The sequence below is a fragment of the Lithobates pipiens genome, unplaced genomic scaffold (genome assembly GCF_037356315.1).
Source record: "Lithobates pipiens isolate NorthernLeopardFrog02 unplaced genomic scaffold, aLitPip1_a1.2 Scaffold_18, whole genome shotgun sequence".
Lineage (NCBI taxonomy): Eukaryota > Metazoa > Chordata > Amphibia > Anura > Ranidae > Lithobates > Lithobates pipiens.
The window spans coordinates 654652063-654670315 of record NW_027507758.1 but is presented as its reverse complement, the minus strand read 5'-3'; the positions used below and the strand labels follow the sequence as shown (position 1 = coordinate 654670315).

The 18253-nt window shown below is 48.8% G+C and overlaps 2 protein-coding genes across 5 annotated transcripts in view; one reads left to right on the top strand and one right to left on the bottom strand.

Annotated features, from left to right (window-relative positions):
- The window catches only part of BABAM2 (BRISC and BRCA1 A complex member 2), a 344474-nt gene extending 337716 nt beyond the window's left edge, over positions 1-6758 (bottom strand). The window contains exons 1-2 of one of the 4 annotated variants that reach the window (XM_077489430.1): positions 6626-6758; positions 4685-4840 (exon numbers count right to left, since the gene is read on the bottom strand). In XM_077489430.1, coding sequence (XP_077345556.1) covers positions 4685-4812 — 128 coding nt within the window. In that variant the 5' untranslated portion in view covers positions 4813-4840; positions 6626-6758. The other 3 variants (XM_077489427.1, XM_077489429.1, XM_077489428.1) reach the window with 3 other exon arrangements.
- Positions 6759-6930: 172 nt separating this feature from the next.
- Positions 6931-18253, top strand: part of RBKS (ribokinase) — a 45411-nt gene continuing 34088 nt past the window's right edge. Inside the window, exons 1-2 of the mRNA XM_077489426.1 lie at positions 6931-7037; positions 11291-11368. Coding sequence (XP_077345552.1) covers positions 11316-11368 — 53 coding nt within the window. The 5' untranslated portion in view covers positions 6931-7037; positions 11291-11315. The remainder of the gene's footprint in view (positions 7038-11290; positions 11369-18253) is intronic.

Here is an 18253-nt window from a genome sequence, read left to right as displayed (position 1 = left end):
ACCACACTGGGATGCGATTAAAGTCGCTAACTTTTTTAAACCTACCATGGCTGAGGAAGAAGTAAAAAGAACAGGGGCTGCAGTGTTGAAAACAGTTGCAAATGTTTAATGGCCCTGATGCTCACTCTGACCAGCCACCCCCTTCCCAGGCCATTTGTAGAGTAGGTTTTTCAGAGCTTGAGGGGACCCTTTTAGTTCCTTTTTTTGGGAGTGTTTCAACCCCCCCCTTCTGACCATAGCCGGACTCGCAAAGCAGAGGTACCACCAGAAGAAATCACATCCACTGCTTGAGCAATAGTCAGCCGCTGCTATCAATGCTCAGCCTGATGCAATAGTAAATGTGTCAAAAAGAATGCTTGTGTCACCAAAACTCTTTCATGCCCCTCTACGCTCTTGCGTTCCTCCACCAGCTTAAGCAGTAATAATGGTGCTTTAACCACTTCAGCCCCGGACCATTTTGCTGGTCAAAGACCAGACCACTTTTTGCGATTCGGCACTGCGTCGTTTTAAGTGACAATTGTGCGGTCGTGGCGACGTGGCTCCCAAACAAAATTGACGTCCTTTTTTTTCCCCCACAAATAGAGATTTCTTTTGGAGGTATTTGATCACCCCTGCGGTTTTTATTTTTTGCGCTATAAACAAAAATAGAGCGACTATTTTGAAAAAAATGCATTATTTTTTACTTTTTCTTATAATAAATATCCCCCAAAAATATATAAAAAAACATTTTTTTCCTCTCAGTTTAGGCCGATAGGTATTCTTTTACATATTTTTGGTATTGGTTTGCGCAAAAGTTATAGCGTTTACAAAATAGGGGATAGTTTTATGGCATTTTTATTAATAATTTTTTTTTTTTTACTAGTAATGGCGGAGATCAGCGATTTTTATTGTGACTGCGACATTATGGCGGACACATCGGACATTTTTGACACATTTTTGGCACCATTGTCATTTATACAGCAATCAGTGCTATAAAAATGCAGTGATTCCTGTGTAAATGACACTGGCAGTGAAGTGTTCCTAGGGGCGTGTTACTAACTGTGGGGGGGCTGGGCTTTAATTTAGTGAACACTGATCTCTGCTCCAATCACATGGAGCAGAGATCAGCGTAACTAGTTGCTAGGCAGAACGGGGAAATGCTGTTTACAACAGCATTTCCTCGCTCAGCCGCCCCGTGAGACGATCGCGGGTATGCCCGCGGCGATCGAGTCCCTGCGACCGGACTCACGGGGGTCCCGACCAGCACACGAGCGCGCCGCCGGAGGCGCGCTCGCGATGGCAGGGTGGCATTAAAGATTGGACGTACCTGTACGCCAATATGCCTGCCCGTGCCATTCTGCCGACGTACATCGGCGTGCGCTGGTCGCGAACCGGTTAAAAAAACATACCCGCGCTGCACTTTGAAGGACGCCAATGCCGTGCTAAGCTCTGCCCCCTCGCCTTCCTCTCTCTCAGAGTTTTCCCGCGGGCCTCCGATCCTACAGAACCGACATGTGAGGGGTAAAAAACATGGAGAGGAAACCGCCTGGAAGCCGCCAAGTAGCGGCGTGCTGAATGTTGTTGTTTTTTTTCGTTCTTTCTCCCAACGCTTTTCCTCGTGAAGAGGGGGAGAATACAGCACAAGTGGGGGGTGTCTGGAGAAGCGAAAAGAGCCCCCCCCCCCCCACCACACACTTAACGGAGGTCTGCTGCTGGCTGGAGAGAAAAAGAAGCCTGCTGCTCCAACACAGTGTAAGAGGAAGCATGAGAAGGTACGCTCTCCATACAGCCCCCAGTGGTGACGCATAGGCATGACAACATTTACTAATCAAAGGAGACATTTCATGAGAAAATTCAAAAATTTCTTAGAAAAACTCCACTTACCTTTCCCGCCGCGGGGGTTTCAGTGGCAAAACCAACAAACCCAATCTTCACCCTTCATGGTGGGTTCCATTAACAAACCTTCAGGAGCTGGGGACCCTCGGGGGGAACCCACAATCCTGGACCTGTAATAGCACCTCTGCCAGTAAAACTTTAAAACTTACTACCAAAAGTACTGGATCCCGGGGTCCAGCTCTCTAAAAAGAGAAGCGTTTACAGGCAAAACCTAATTTCTTCGGACACGAGGCCCGGGTACCATCCAATTCGGCCTAAAAGACACTTTGAATGGATCCGGTCAGCATGGCTACCCCCAGCAAGGATTGCTCCAGTGGAGCTCAGCACAGCACATGTTTACTCGTGACCAACACCGTAGACACTGGCGAAAAAACTGAGGATTCCCAGTAGTGGGAGGGGTTATGTAGGGAGGCAACTTCCTGTTTAGGGTGTGCCAGTGTCCCTCACCTGAAGGTGGACTATAACCCACATAGTAATTACTATGGCTCTGTGTCCTGTGATGTACGATTAGAGAAATACTTATTTAGAAAGTTTTATAACAGAAACTAAGAAATTATCAGCTTTTTTGTTTATAAACCTATTGGTGATGATCAGTGCCAATTAGTGCAGCCCTATTAGTGCCCATCAGTGCAGCCCCATCTGTGCCCATCAGTGAAGCCCCATCTGTGCCCATCAGTGAAGCCCCATCTGTGCCCATCAGTGAAGCCCCATCTGTGCCCATCAGTGCAGCCCCATCTGTGCCAATCAGTGCAGCCCCATCTGTGCCAATCAGTGAGGCCCCATCAGTGCCAATCAGTGAGGCCCCATCAGTGCCAATCAGTGAGGCCCCATCAGTGCCAATCAGTGAGGCCCCATCAGTGCCCATCAGTGTAGGAGAAAAATTACTTATTCAGAAGAAATTATCAGTCTTTTTTGCTTATAAAGTATATAAACTCATTGGTGATTATCAGTACCCATCAGTGCAGCCCTATCAGTGCCAATCAGTGCAGCCTATCAACACCCATAAGTGCCACCTATCAGTAAAAGTGGTTGTAAACCCTTTTAAAAAAAAAATCCAAAAAAAAAAAAACCTGCAAGGCAAAGGCATAATGAGCTAGTATGCATAGCATACTAGCTCATTATGAATTACTTACCTGAGATCAAAACCCCCGCAGCAGTCCTCTTTCAGCGCTTCGGCACCCGACATCTCTCTGGGGGGGTTTACTTGACGCCACAATGACGTCACTCCCGTGCATGGGAGCCGCCAGTAATGGCACGGTACAACTGTAAAGGGTTTACAACCGCTTGAAGCCCTATCAGTGCCCATCAGTGCAGCTCCATCAGTGCCCATCAGTGCAGCTCCATCAGTGCCCATCAGTGCAGCCCCATCAGTGCCCATCAGTGCAGCCCCATCAGTGCCCATCAGTGCAGCCCCATCAGTGCCCATCAGTGCAGCCCCATCAGTGCCCATCAGTGCAGCCCCATCAGTGCCCATCAGTGCAGCCCCATCAGTGCCCATCAGTGCAGCCCCATCAGTGCCCTATCAGTGCAGCCCTATCAGTGCCCATCAGTGAAGGAGAAAAAATTACTTATTTAGAACGTTTTATAACAGAAGCTAAGAAATTATCAGCCTTTTTTTGTTTATAAAGTATATAAACCCATTGGTGATTAAAAAGAAAGTTCTATTTGTGTGAACTAATTGATAAAAATGTCATATGTGTACAGTGTTACATGACCGCGTAATTGTCATTCAAAGCGTGAGAGCGCTGAAAGCTGAAAATTGTCCTGGGCAGGAAGGGGGAGGGGGAGTGCCCTGTATTGAAGGGGGAGGGGGAGTGCCCTGTATTGAAGGGGGAGGGGGAGTGCCCTGTATTGAAGGGGGAGGGGGAGTGCCCTGTATTGAAGGGGGAGGGGAATGCCCTGTATTGAAGGGGGAGGGGAATGCCCTGTATTGAAGGGGGAGGGGAATGCCCTGTATTGAAGGGGGAGGGGGAGTGCCCTGTATTGAAGGGGGAGGGGGAGTGCCCTGTATTGAAGGGGGAGGGGGAGTGCCCTGTATTGAAGGGGGAGGGGGAGTGCCCTGTATTGAAGGGGGAGGGGGAGTGCCCTGTATTGAAGGGGGAGGGGGAGTGCCCTGTATTGAAGGGGGAGGGGGAGTGCCCTGTATTGAAGGGGGAGGGGGAGTGTCCTGTATTGAAGGGGGAGGGGGGGTGCCCTGTATTGAAGGGGGAGGGGGGGTGCCCTGCATTGAAGGGTGAGGGGGAGTGCCCTGTATTGAAGGGTGAGGGGGAGTGCCCTGTATTGAAGGGTGAGGGGGAGTGCCCTGTATTGAAGGGGGAGGGGAGTGCCCTGTATTGAAGGGTGAGGGGGAGTGCCCTGTATTGAAGGGTGAGGGGGAGTGCCCTGTATTGAAGGGGGAGGGGAGTGCCCTGTATTGAAGGGGGAGGGGAATGCCCTGTATTGAAGGAGTTTCCCAAAACAGTTACATTCAAGACATGCCATGAATGATACTCATCACAGTTTCTTGTGCTCTCAACCAAACTGTGAAGACATCGAATGGCTGGTGTCGGAACTGATCACATGTGCAGCACCATGGCAACCGCAGATCAAACAGAGGCAAAGATGGCAGCTTCCTTGGCTGTAAAGGAGAGGAGGGTTTAGTTCCTCTCCAAGTATCCAGTCTCTTCTTTCCAGGTATTGGCTGATTTGGAAAGACCTCCTATGTGACCCCGGGGTCACTTCCATATTTCTGGGGACAATGATGACATACAAGAGACAGGTGAGACGGGCTCCACCCCCCCCCACCAATCGTCTGTCTGCCCCTCCTTACCCTGATTTCAGGTCGGTGATCCTCAGACAGCTGGTAGAGTCCAGGCCCACCTTCCCATGTCGGACCACGCTGGATATGAAGGGGGACAGTGCGGGGACGATGCGGTTCAATGTGACTTCCGGGGACATTCTACTGGACTGTGACAACTCAGAGCCTCTGCGGAAAGATCAATACATTGTATGAGACGGGTGACCACGTGTATACAGAGAAGAATACAGATCACACCCCTCCCCCTTCCAAAGGCCCCTTCACTTCTGAGATTAGACCCCACCATCTCCTTAAAGTCTCATTCCGCTCCCAAATTAGACCCCTCCCCATTTAAAGCCCCCTGGAGCTCTCCAATAACACCCCTTTATAGTCCTCTTTCATTCTGAACTCAGACCCCTCCCCTTTAAAGATTAGACTCCCTCCTTTAAAGTCCTCTTCAGCTCCCAAATTAGACCACTCCACATTTAAAGCCCCCTGCAGCTCTCAGATTATACCCCCCATCCTTTTAAAGTTTGCTTTAGTCCTCACATTATTAGACCCCTCCCCCCTTTAAAGTCCCATTCAGCTCAGACCGCTCCCCCATTAAAGTCATCTTCAGCTCTCAGATCAGATCTGTATCAGCTCTAAAGATTCCTTCAGTCCTCAGATTAGACCCCTCCCCTGTTAAAGTCCCCCGCAGCTCTCCAATAACACCCCTTTATAGTCCTGTCTGGTTCTGAGCTCAGACTCCTCCCCCTTTAAAGTCCTCTTCAGATCAGACCCCTCCCCCTTTAAAGTCCTCTTCAGATCTCAGATCACACCCCTCCCCTTTGACCATCCTCTTCAGGTCAGACCCCTCCCCCTTTAAAGTCCTCTTCAGATCAGACCCCTCCCCCTTTAAAGTCCTCTTCAGATCAGACCCCTCCCCCTTTAAAGTCCTCTTCAGATCAGACCCCTCCCCCTTTAAAGTCCTCTTCAGATCTCAGATCAGACCCCTCCCCTTTGACCATCCTCTTCAGGTTAGACCTCTCCCCCTTTAAAGTCCTCTTCAGCTCAGACCCCTCCCCCTTTAAAGTCCTCTTCAGCTCAGACCCCTCCCCTTTTAAAGTCATCTTCAGCTCAGACCCCTTCCCCTTTTAAAGTCCCCTTCAGTTCTCATATTAGACCCCTCCCCCTTTAAAGTCCCCTTCAGATCTCAGATCAGACCCCTCCCCCTTTAAAGTCCTCTTCAGATCAGACCCCTCCCCCTTTTAAAGTCCCCTTCAGATCTCAGATCAGACCCCCTCCCCCTTTAGTTCTCAGACCACAGTGGGGCCCCATAGCACAGGGATGGAGACTTCCGTTGCGAATCATGTGACCAGAGACAGGAAGTAGGAAGTAGGGGTACCCCCCCCCCCCAGTGCTGGTCTTATGGGGCATTCCAGACCCCGGACATAGATCAGGCCCCCGGTGTGGGTTCATGTTGGGGGAATGTACAATGTCAGAGACAATCCACTAATTTCAGGAACAGGTGGGGAGGGGGCGCCTGCAGATGGGGGTTCCTTGTGTCTCACACAGAAAAGGGGTGGTATCTAACCCTGAACCCTGGGCAGAGCGCCACCTACAGCCAATCAGGAGCTGCTACATTTATATCTCTGTTAATCCTGTCCTGAGATTTACACAGCTCTGTCAGGAGACCTGACTTCTCTCTGCTGCAGTTCAGTAACACTTCCAGGTCTTGTCCCTCCCCCAGCCTGTGATTGGACATTAAAGGAGAAGCAGCACACCTGTCTGGACCCCTTGTACTGCTTCTCCCTCCCTCAGTCTGTGCTATGCTGTACAGGAAGTGCTGTCTATCAGGTGCCTGTGTTCTCTCTTCTATGGACAGAGCTGCATGACGCCATAGAAGAGCTTTGCATAGGATGGTGAATAAAATGACTGGGGCTCCAGGCCTCACCCCTCCTCAATCTCCCATAGCAACCAGCAGGAACTCACCTGCCCAGTACAGCTCCTCCAAACCGGAAACAGCGGGGTCCTTCCGCTAAGACCCAAAGCCGCTCTGCCCCTCGCTATGCCTGTCTCCACCATCTACCCCATACTGCGCTCTCACTGGCCTGAAATCACACCAGACCTTCATAAAAATAATAGAATAGTAGAAAACGTGTCTAAAACTCATCAATATAGATAACTGCCACTTTTTTAAAAGATAAACCCCGCAGCAGGCACCTCCAAGGACAGCCTCCCAGAGTGAAAGCGTTGCTGTGGTGACCGCGCCAGCTTCAGGACACGGGCGCTTCCTGGTTGGAGGCCGCGGTGGTCATGTGACGCGCCATGTGCGAAGTGATTGGAGGAGGGCGTGCGCCGTCTGCGGCCATCTTTGATGTGGCATCGCGGGACAGTGAGGGAAGTGAGTGGAAAGGGATGATTCGGGTGTCTGGGGGGGCTCCTGCGGTCACGGGTGTGAGAGTCAGCGGGTAGTGCCTGGGTATGGCAGAGTAATGAATCTCCCCCCCATAGGGCTCAATGACTTCCTGGTCGGCTGTCTTCTCCTAGAGCTGCAGATGTCAGACAGTTCAGTGTGTTCCTGAGTGTCCAAACTTTTCATGTGACAACACTGAAGAAATGACACTTGTCTACAATGTAAAGTAGTGAGTGTACAGCTTGTATAACAGTGTCAATTTCCTGTCCCCTCAAAATAACTCAACACACAGCCATTAATGTCTAAACCGCTGGCAACAAAAGTCAGTACACCCCTAAGTGAAAATCTCCAAATTGGGACCCAATTAGCCATTTTCCCTCCCCGGTGCCATGTGGCTCGTTAGTGTTACAGGGTCTCAGGTGTGAAGTCAGGACACCCCTAAGTGAAAATGTCCAAATTGGGCCCAACGTGTCAATATTTTGTGTGCCCGCCATCATTTTCCAGCACTGCCTTCACCCTCTTGGGCATGGAGGTCACCAGAGCTTCACAGGTTGTCACTGGAGTCCTCTTCCCCTCCCCCATGATGACATCACAGAGCCGGTGGATATTGGAGACCTTGCGCTCCTCCACCTTCCGTTTGAGGATCCCCCACAGATGATCAATAGGGTTTAGGTCTGGAGACATGCTTGGCCAGTCCATCACCTTTACCCTTAGTTTCTTTAGCAAGGCAGTGGTGGTGTTGGAGGTGTGTTTGGGGTGGTTATCATGTTGGAATACTGCCCTGCGGCCCAGTCTCTGAAGGGAGGGGATCATGCTCTGCTTCAGTATGTCACAGTACATGTTGGCATTCATGGTCCCCTCAATGATCTGTAGCCCCCCAGTGCCGGCAGCACTCATGCAGCCCCAGACCATGACACCCCCACCACCATGCCTGACTGTAGACAAGACACACTTGTCTTTGTCCTCCTCACCTGGTTGCCCCCACACACGCCTGTCACCATCTGACACCAAATACCTTTATCTTGGTCTCATCAGACCACAGGACATGGTTCCAGTAATCCATCTCCTTAGTCTGCTTGTCTTCAGCAAACTGTTTGTGGTCTTTCTTGTGCATCATCTTTAGAAGAGGCTTCCTTCTGGGGCGACAGCCATGCAGACCAATTTGATGCAGTGTGCGGCGTATGGTCTGAGCACTGACAGGCTGACCCCCCACCCCTACAACCTCTGCAGCAATGCTGGCAGCACTCATACGTCTATTTCCCAAACACAACCTCTGGATATGACGCTGATCACGTGACCTCAACTTCTTTGGTGGACCATGGCGAGGCCTGTTCTGAGGGGAACCTGTCCTGTTATACCGCTGTATGGTCTTGGCCACCGTGCTGCAGATCAGTCTCAGGGTCTTGGCAATCTTCTTATATTCTAGGCCATCATGGGATCTGCAATTAGTGGACCTCCAGCTGTTGCAGAACTACAAGTCCCATGAGGCATAACATCACTGACACCCAGAGGCATGATGGGACTTGTAGTTTTGCAACAGCTGGTGGTCCGCTAATTGCATATACCTAATGTAGAGCAACAATTCTTATTTCAGATCCTAGGAGAGTTCTTTGCCATGAGGTGCCATGTTGAACTTCCAGTGACCAGTATGAGAGAGTGAGAGCGATAACACCAAATTTAACACACCTGCTCCCCATTCACACCTGAGACCTTGTAACACTAACGAGTCACATGACACCGGGGAGGGAAAATGGCTAATTGGGCCCAATTTGGACATTTTCACTTAGGGGTGTACTGACTTTTGTTGCCAGCGGTTTAGACATTAATGGCTGTGTGTTGAGTTATTTTGAGGGGACAGGAAATGTACACTGTTATACAAGCTGTACACTCACTACTTTACATTGTAGACAAGTGTCATTTCTTCAGTGTTGTCACATGAAAAGAGAGAAGAAAAGATTTACACAAATGTCACTGAGGGGTGTACTTACTTTTGTGAGATACCGTGTGCATATATATATCTATACTCTGTATATATACAGGAGAGGTGTTTCCCTGTATCTCCACCCAGTCCTCAGATTACCACAATCATCTCAATGACCAGCTTTTTTCTACTGCAGTTAAGTAATACAGCTTGGTCACAGCCCCGCCCCTGCCTGTGATTGGACAGGGATGGTGCAGGGTCAGTCTGATGCCCTCATCTCTCTGCTCTCTCCTCCTGTCAGCATATTCCCTGTCTGCACATGTGCATTTTCCTATTATTTGTGATACTTATTTACATGGGAGGAGCCTGCGATACTTATGTACGTGGGAGGAGCCTGCAATACTTATGTACGTGGGAGGAGCCTGCAATACTTATGTACGTGGGAGGAGCCTGCGATACTTATGTACGTGGGAGGAGCCTGTGATATTTATGTACATGGGAGGAGCCTGCGATACTTATGTACGTGGAAGGAGCCTGCGATACTTATGTACGTGGGAGGAGCCTGCGATAATTATGTATGTGGGAGGAGCCTGTGATAATTATGTACGTGGGAGGAGCCTGTGATACTTATGTACGTGGGAGGAGTCTGTGATACTTATGTACGTGGGAGGAGTCTGTGATACTTATGTACGTGGGAGGAGTCTGTGATACTTATGTACGTGGGAGGAGCCTGCGATAATTATGTACGTGGGAGGAGCCCGTGATACTTATGTACATGGGAGGAGCCTGTGATACTTATGTACGTGGGAGGAGCCTGTGATACTTATGTACGTGGGAGGAGCCTGTGATACTTATGTACTTGGGAGGGGCCTGTGATACTTATGTACATGGGAGGAGCTTGTGATACTTATGTACATGGGAGGAGCCTGTGAGACTTATGTACGTGGGAGGAGCCTGTGATACTTATGTACGTGGGAGGAGCCTGTGATACTTATGTACGTGGGAGGAGCCTGTGATACTTATGTACGTGGGAGGAGCTTGTGATACTTATGTACATGGGAGGAGCCTGTGATACTTATGTACATGGGAGGAGCCTGTGATACTTATGTACATGGGAGGAGCCTGTGATACTTATGTACATGGGAGGAGCCTGTGATACTTATGTACGTGGGATATTTTCCTTTTTTATTTTTAATAAATTTGCAAAGATTTCAAACAATCTTCTCTCACGTTGTCATTATGGGGGATGTTTGTAGAATTTTGAGGAAAATAATGAATTTAAAGTGGGGTACCCCCTAAAAAAATTTTTTAAAGTCAGCAGCTACAAATACTGCAGCTGCTGGCTTTTAATAATCGGACACTTACCTGCCCCAGGGTCCAGCGATGCGGGGGAACGAAGCCCCCCCCCCCCCGCTCCCCGCTCCGCTCGCGACGCCGTCATGCATACTGTGGGCACCCGGCTGTGGCTTCACAGCCGGGCACCCACTGTGCATGCGCGAGCGGCGCAGGGCGCCGTGATACGCCGTACAGTCACCTGGGACACATGATAGGTCCCAGGTGAATGTGCGGCACGAGGGGAAGTGATGTCACCAGCCCGGGCAATGAAGAAGGCAGACTACGAGGGACCCCCTAGCAACCGGTATTTAGAGGTGAGTAAAAAATTTTTTTTTTGCCAATTATTTATTTATTTTTTTTTTTTTACGAATTTTAAACAGCTTTTAATTTTTTGTTCCAACACCACTTTAATCTATTTTGGAATAAGGCTGTAACATAACAAAATGTGGAAAAAGTGAAGCCCTGTGAATACTTCCCGGATGCTCTGTAATCACGGGTAGGTTTTGTAACTGTCTATGGTATTTAGGGGTGTAGGATAAAATATCAGAATAAAAACTTTACTATTTATTGCGATATTTATTGACAGCCAACATTTTACACATCACGTCACATACTGCACATTCACTATGAGTCCCCAAGGAGCTTACAATCTAAAGCCCCTAACTCATATGGTAGGGACAGTTTAGACAGGAGCCAGTTCACCCAGCAGCATGGAGGAAGCCATGCAAGCACACGAGGACCATGCAAACTCCATGCAGACCGAGGTCCTGGCTGGGATTTGAAGCTCTGACCTCAGTGCTGCAAGGCAGGGATGTTCCCATTACGCCTCTGTGCTGTATGTCTGGCCGGGTGCCATCTAGGTGTGATTTAATAATTATCTCCCAGCGTGATTCAATAATTATCAGGTAGTGTTTTCTCCGGTGAAAGGTCGCTGGGTGTCCGGGGAACTTTGTACTGACCAGACTGCACGTCTCTCTGTTCACAGACACTTCCTGTCCTAATACAGAAGCATGGAGGTCCCGGAGGTGGTTGTGGTCGGATCATGTATGACGGATCTGGTCAGGTGAGTGCGAGGAAACCACGGATGGAAACATTGTATCCCCCTCAGTGCATTCCTGGGAATCACAGGTGGGGGGGGGGGGGGGGGTGTACAGTGCATTGAAAAAGTATTCATACCCCTTGAAATCTCCCACATCTTCTCATGTTACAACCAAAAACATAAATGTATTTTATTGGGATTTTATGTGATGGACCAACACAAAGTGTCACATATGTGAAAAGTGTGGGGGAGGGGCATTTGTATGGTGCCCCCTTTGCTCTGATACCCCTAACTAAAATCTAGTGGAACCAATTGCCTTCAGAAGTCACCTAATTAGTAAATAGTAGAGGTGCACCAAAGCCGAAATCCGTGTTTTTTCATTCGGCCGAATGAAAACAACAGCCGACACCGAAAGGGGGCGTGGTCCGCCTAGGGTGCCGCCCATTGCGGGAGTGTCATCCTGGCGCGCCCAGTTCCTCCCCTCCATCCTCCTCCCCTTGCAGCGATCTCCGTGTGTGTCACGGAGCTGAATTGTCCGGGCCGCAGTTACAATGTCCCGCCTCCTGTGATAGACAGCACACTGATCCAATAGTGGGACATTGAATCAGTGTGACATGGCGGGAGGAGGCGGGACATTGTTAATGCAGCCCGGGCAATTTAAATCCAGTGCCGTGACACACAGAAATCGCTGCTGCTGCGGGCACAGGCAGGCTGCATATGATGGCCACTGGCAAAGCTGCTGGGCACTGGCAAGCTGCATATGACGGGCACTGATGGGCTGCAAATGACAGGCAACGATGAGGCTTTCTGGGCACTGGGATGGTGCTGGGCACTGGTGAGGCTGCTGGGCACTGACAGGCTGTATATGATGGGCACTGGTGGGGCTGCAGGGCACTGGCCTGGCTGCATATCACAGGCACTGTTGGGACTGCTGGCCACTGGCAGGCAGAAAATGACGGGCACTGGTGGGGCTGCATTGATCTCTTGTATCATGTCTGCTAGAGGTGCACCAAATTGAAATTTTGCTAATACTATTAGCAGTGTGTTTAAGTGTAAGTAAGAGACTGCAGACATGATACACGAGATGATCAGAGACTGCAGACATGATACACGAGATGATCAGAGACTGCAGACATGATACACGAGATGATCAGAGACTGCAGACATGATACACGAGATGATCAGAGACTGCAGACATGATACACGAGATGATCAGAGACTGCAGACATGATACAAGAGATGATCAGAGACTGCAGACATGATACAAGAGATGATCAGAGACTGCAGACATGATACACGAGATGATCAGAGACTGCAGACATGATACACGAGATGATCAGAGACTGCAGACATGATACAAGAGATGATCAGAGACTGCAGACATGATACAAGAGATGATCAGAGACTGCAGACATGATACAAGAGATAGTAAGAGACTGCAGACATGATACAAGAGATGATCAGAGACTGCAGACATGATACAAGAGATGATCAGAGACTGCAGACATGATACAAGAGATGATCAGAGACTGCAGACATGATACAAGAGATGATCAGAGACTGCAGACATGATACAAGAGATGATCAGAGACTGCAGACATGATACAAGAGATGATCAGAGACTGCAGACATGATACAAGAGATGATCAGAGACTGCAGACATGATACAAGAGATAGTAAGAGACTGCAGACATGATACAACAGATGATCAGAGACTGCAGACATGATACAAGAGATGATCAGAGACTGCAGACATAATACAGGAGATGGTCAGAGACTGCAGACATGATACAAGAGATGATCAGAGACTGCAGACATGGTACAAGAGATGATCAGAGACTGCAGACATGATAGAAGAGATGATCAGAAACCGCAGACATGATACAAGAGATGATCAGAGACTGCAGACATGATACAAGAGATGATCAGAGACTGCAGACATAATACAGGAGATGGTCAGAGACTGCAGACATGATACAAGAGATGATCAGAGACTGCAGACATGGTACAAGAGATGATCAGAGACTGCAGACATGATAGAAGAGATGATCAGAAACCGCAGACATGATACAAGAGATGATCAGAGACTGCAGACATGATACACGAGATGATCAGAGACTGCAGACATGATACAAGAGATAGTAAAGAGACTGCATTTTTCTTGACCTTCCTTACACTAAGGGTGCCAATAATGGCCAACAATAAATTCATATTAATTTAATCTGATGATATTAATTAAAAAGTTGAATATAATACAATTATATATAAAAATATAAATATTTTTTAAAAACTGTAATTTTTGGTATCAGTTTCGGTTTTCGGCATAGTGCATCCTTCATTTTCGGTTTCAGTTTCGGCACCAGAATTTGCATTTGGTGCACCACTACTATATACCCACCGATCCCTATATACCCACCGATCCCTATATACCCACTGATCTCTATATGCCCATCGATCTCTATATACCCACCGATCTCTATATACCCACCGATCTCTATATACCCACCGATCTCTATATACCTACCGATCCCTATATACCCACCAATCTCTATATACCCATCGATCTATATATACCCACCAATCCCTATATACCCACCAATCCCTATATACCCACCGATCTCTATATACCCACCGATCTCTGTATACCATCCGATCCCTATATACCCACCGATCCCTATATACCCCCCGATCCCTATATGCCCACTGATCTCTATATAGACATTGATGGGTATATAGGGATTAGTGGGTATATAGATATTAATGGGAATATAGGGACAGGGGAGTATATAGGGACTGGTGGGTATATAGGGATCAGTAGGTATTCAGGGATTGGTGGGTATATAGATATTAAAGGGTATATAGGGACTGGTGGGTATATAGGGATCGGTGTGTATGTAGATATTAATGGGTATATATGGACTGGTGAGTATATAGGGACTGGGCATATAGACATTGATGGGTATATAGGGATCGATGTGTGTGTATATAGGGATTGGAAGGTATATAGTGATCGGTGGGTATATAGCGTTCAATGTTTATATAGGGATCAATGTATATAGGGATCGGAAGGTATATAGGGATCAGAGGGTATATAGGGATCAATTTGTATATAGGGATCGATGTGTATATAGGGATCGATGTGTATATGGGGATTGGTGGGTATTTAGGGATCGGAAGGTATATAGGGATCGATGTGTATATAGGGATCAATGTGTATATAGGGATCAATGTGTATATAGGGATCGGTGGGAAAGCTGTCAGTTAGGGGTTAAGTCTGCTGGAGGTTTCCTTTCCCTGGGGTGTCTCGATGTGGGAGGAATGCGGATCGCGCTGTCACATATTTCGCTTGTTTGGAATAATGCGATGTTTAGGTAAGCGTCCTGCAGGCATGAGGTCAGTAGAATCCGTGTTTATTGAGTCCGTCACCATGCCGACAGACTATGATGTCATCAGCTGGGTATTAATTGTCTCCCTGCTGGGTGAAGACATGAAAGGTAAAGTGAAATCAGATGGGGCAGATCGGATCCGGATTTCACTGCAGACTCCGACCCAATCCACAGCCCGATATAAAGGATGTGTAACCCTTAATGTAGTTTTGAACCCTCATTGGCTTTTAGTGTAACACATTGACAGCATAAAAATACAAGAACTTTCAATATTGCTCTCTTGGTGCTGCTTCCCTGAACTTCTGGTAGTAGTAACAGTGGACAGTGCACCCGTGTGCAGTGCATGCAGTTGTGGCATGGTAGTACGGCAATTATTGGGTTAAAATGGGCGGTGAGGAGTCAACATATCACCTCCTCACGGCCTATCAAACACCTAGAAAAAGCGATCCAAGTGTGACTCGCTTTTCAGAGGAGCGGCAGTCCCTGGCGCCAGTGAGGAGACCAGATCATCCAACGCCCGGGGCAATGATGCCTTCATTATGTGCAAGCTTATGAGGAGGAGGGGGAGAGAGGGCACAGCCGGAAACCTCACCCCAGCTCTCTCCCCCTCTTTGCTGCTTCCAGCGCTGGGCTGACAGAAGTAGTCGCTACTCCTGTCAGCCTTATAGCAGAATGAACATGCGGCGCCCCCCATCTGCGGGCAGAATTCAGGTTGGGGGGGGGGGGGGTGGGATGATGTGGCCTTGCCAGTTACACCCTCAATATGGGGATAGCACGAAGCGCCGTCTAAAAAGTGGACCTTGCCTCTCTACAGAGGATCTCCGGTGCTGTCCTGTCCCTGACACACAGCGCAGAGCTGCGGGGGCACGCCGCTGATTGGAATAGATCCGGAGCAGCGCGACCCAGGTCAGTCATTCAATAAACATTCTTGTCATTCATACTATTAGAATCCCACCAGAGATGCTGCTGAGCAACATGTGCCGTCCGGACAGATGTATCTGCGGCATGCTAGGGATGTATCGGTAAGGAAGACGGTATGGGGGGGGGGGGGGGGGGTAAAATCTCCAACAATGGTTTTGTTGCTGTCTGTGCCATTCTGTCCTTTGTCAACCACTCCTCTCATTCTTGTTTGGGTGTCACAGAGACAGGAAGTGAGAAAATCTCCCAGATGGGGGGGTCACAGAAAGAAATTTAATTGCCAGAAATGTGAACTCTATCCAAGGGCTCGGGGGGGGGGTAAAATCTCTGACAATGGTTTTGTTGCTGTCTGCGCCATTCTGTCCTTTGTCAACCACTCCCCTCTTTCTTGTTTGGGTGTCACAGAGACAGGAAGTGCTAAAATCTCCCCGATGGGGGTCACAGAAAGAAATTTAATTGCCAGAAATATGAACTCTATTCAAGGGCTCGTGAGGGGGGGGGGGGGGGGGGTAAAATCTCTGACAATGGTTTTGTTGCTGTCTGTGCCATTCTGTCCTTTGTCAACCACTCCCCTCTTTCTTGTTTGGGTGTCACAGAGACAGGAAGTGAGAAAATCTCCCCGATGGGGGGAAAAGAAAGAAATTTAATTGCCAGAAATGTGAACTCTATCCAAGGGCTCGTGGGGGGGTAAAATCTCTGACAGTGGTTTTGTTGCTGTCTGCGCCATTCTGTCCTTTGTCAACCACTCCCCTCTTTCTTGTTTGGGTGTCACAGAGACAGGAAGTGAGAAAATCTCCCCGATGGGGGTCACAGAACGGCTGCCATTCACTGGCCTGGTGGGAGGAGCAGCTGGGTGACTAATGCCGCGTACAAATGATTGGAATTCCGGGCCAGAAAAAGACCGATGAGAGCTTTTCATCGGAAAATGCGACCGTGTGTACGCTCCATCGGAATTTAGCTGTCCGAATTGCCGCCAGCCAAAAATTTATAGCATGTTCTCAATTTTCCCGATGGAAAAACTTTCTATCGGTAATGCCGATCGTGTGTAATGCAATTCCGACACGCCAAAAAATCACGCATGCTCAGATTCAACTACGAGACGGAAGCTATTGGCTACTGGCTATTGAACTTCCCTTTTTCTAGTCCCGTCCTACGTGTTGTACGTCACCGCGTTCTAAACGATTGGAATTTGGTGTGACCGTGTGTAGGCAAGACAGCTTGAAGGGGTTGTAAAGGTAAATGTTTTTTCACCATAATGCATTCTATGCATTAAGGTGAAAAAACATCTCACAGTGCCGGCGCTCCCAGTCCCCCCCCCCCCCGTTTTACTTACCTCACCCCTTGAAAATCCCGCGCTCGCCCCCGAATTCCTCTTCACCACTCAGCCTGGCCGTTGATTGGTTGGAGTGGATGGATTGAAAGCAGCGCAGCCATTGGCCTCGCGCTGCTGTCAATCACATACAATGACGTGGGGGGCGGGGCCGTGTGATACAGCGAGCGGCTATAGCCGCCGGCTGTATCACGGGAGCGCGCCTGCAGGTGCTTTTCGCGAGAAGTACCTGCGGGAGGAAGCAGAGACAGCCGCCGAAGGGACCCCAGAAGAGGAGGTTCGGGGCCACTCTGTGCAAAACGAGCTGCACAGTGGAGATAAGTATAACATGTTTGTTATTTTTAAAAAATAAAAAAAATACCTTTACAATCCCTTTGAGACAAATTTTCGGTCGGAATTCCATCGGGAAAACCATCAGAGCTTTTTCCAACAAGAATTCCGATCGTGTGTACGTGCCATTAGAGTCGGGGCTCAGACTGGTTGTCAGATAGGAGTTCCCGTCAATCATTGTCCTGGTGGGAGGCACAGGGGAGTGGTTTAGAGTAAAGGCTCGGGGGGGGTGGGGTTACTGGAATTGAGTTGCTGTCAATCGTTAGCCAGTGGGAGGGGCAGGGGAGTGGCTTAAAGCAAAGGCTTGGGGGGGGTTATTGGAAAAGAACCGCCATCATTGGCCTTGTAGGAGGAGTAGTCACCCTCTAGGACAGTGATTCTCAACCAGGCTTCGGTGGAACCCTAGGGTTCCTCCAGAGGTTGCTAGGGGTTCCTTCAGCATTGGGCAATTTCTGCCTCTCATATAAGTTCCCACTCATGCCATTGATCATTTTAGCTATCCGTAAGGAGGTAATTCTTCCCAATGACCACAAGTGTGAGGACCATTCTTCCCAATGACCACAAGTGTGAGGACCATTCTTCCCAATGACCACAAGTGTAAGGACCATTCTTCCCAATGACCACAAGTGTAAGGACCATTCTTCCCAATGACCACAAGTGTAAGGACCATTCTTCCCAATGACCACAAGTGTAAGGACCATTCTTCCCAATGACCACAAGTGTGAGGACCATTCTTCCCAATGACCACAAGTGTAAGGACCATTCTTCCCAATGACCACAAGTGTAAGGACCATTCTTCCCAATGACCACAAGTGTAAGGACCATTCTTCCCAATGACCACAAGTGTGAGGACCATTCTTCCCAATGACCACAAGTGTGAGGACCATTCTTCCCACTGACCACAAGTGTGAGGACCATTCTTCCCAATGACCACAAGTGTGAGGA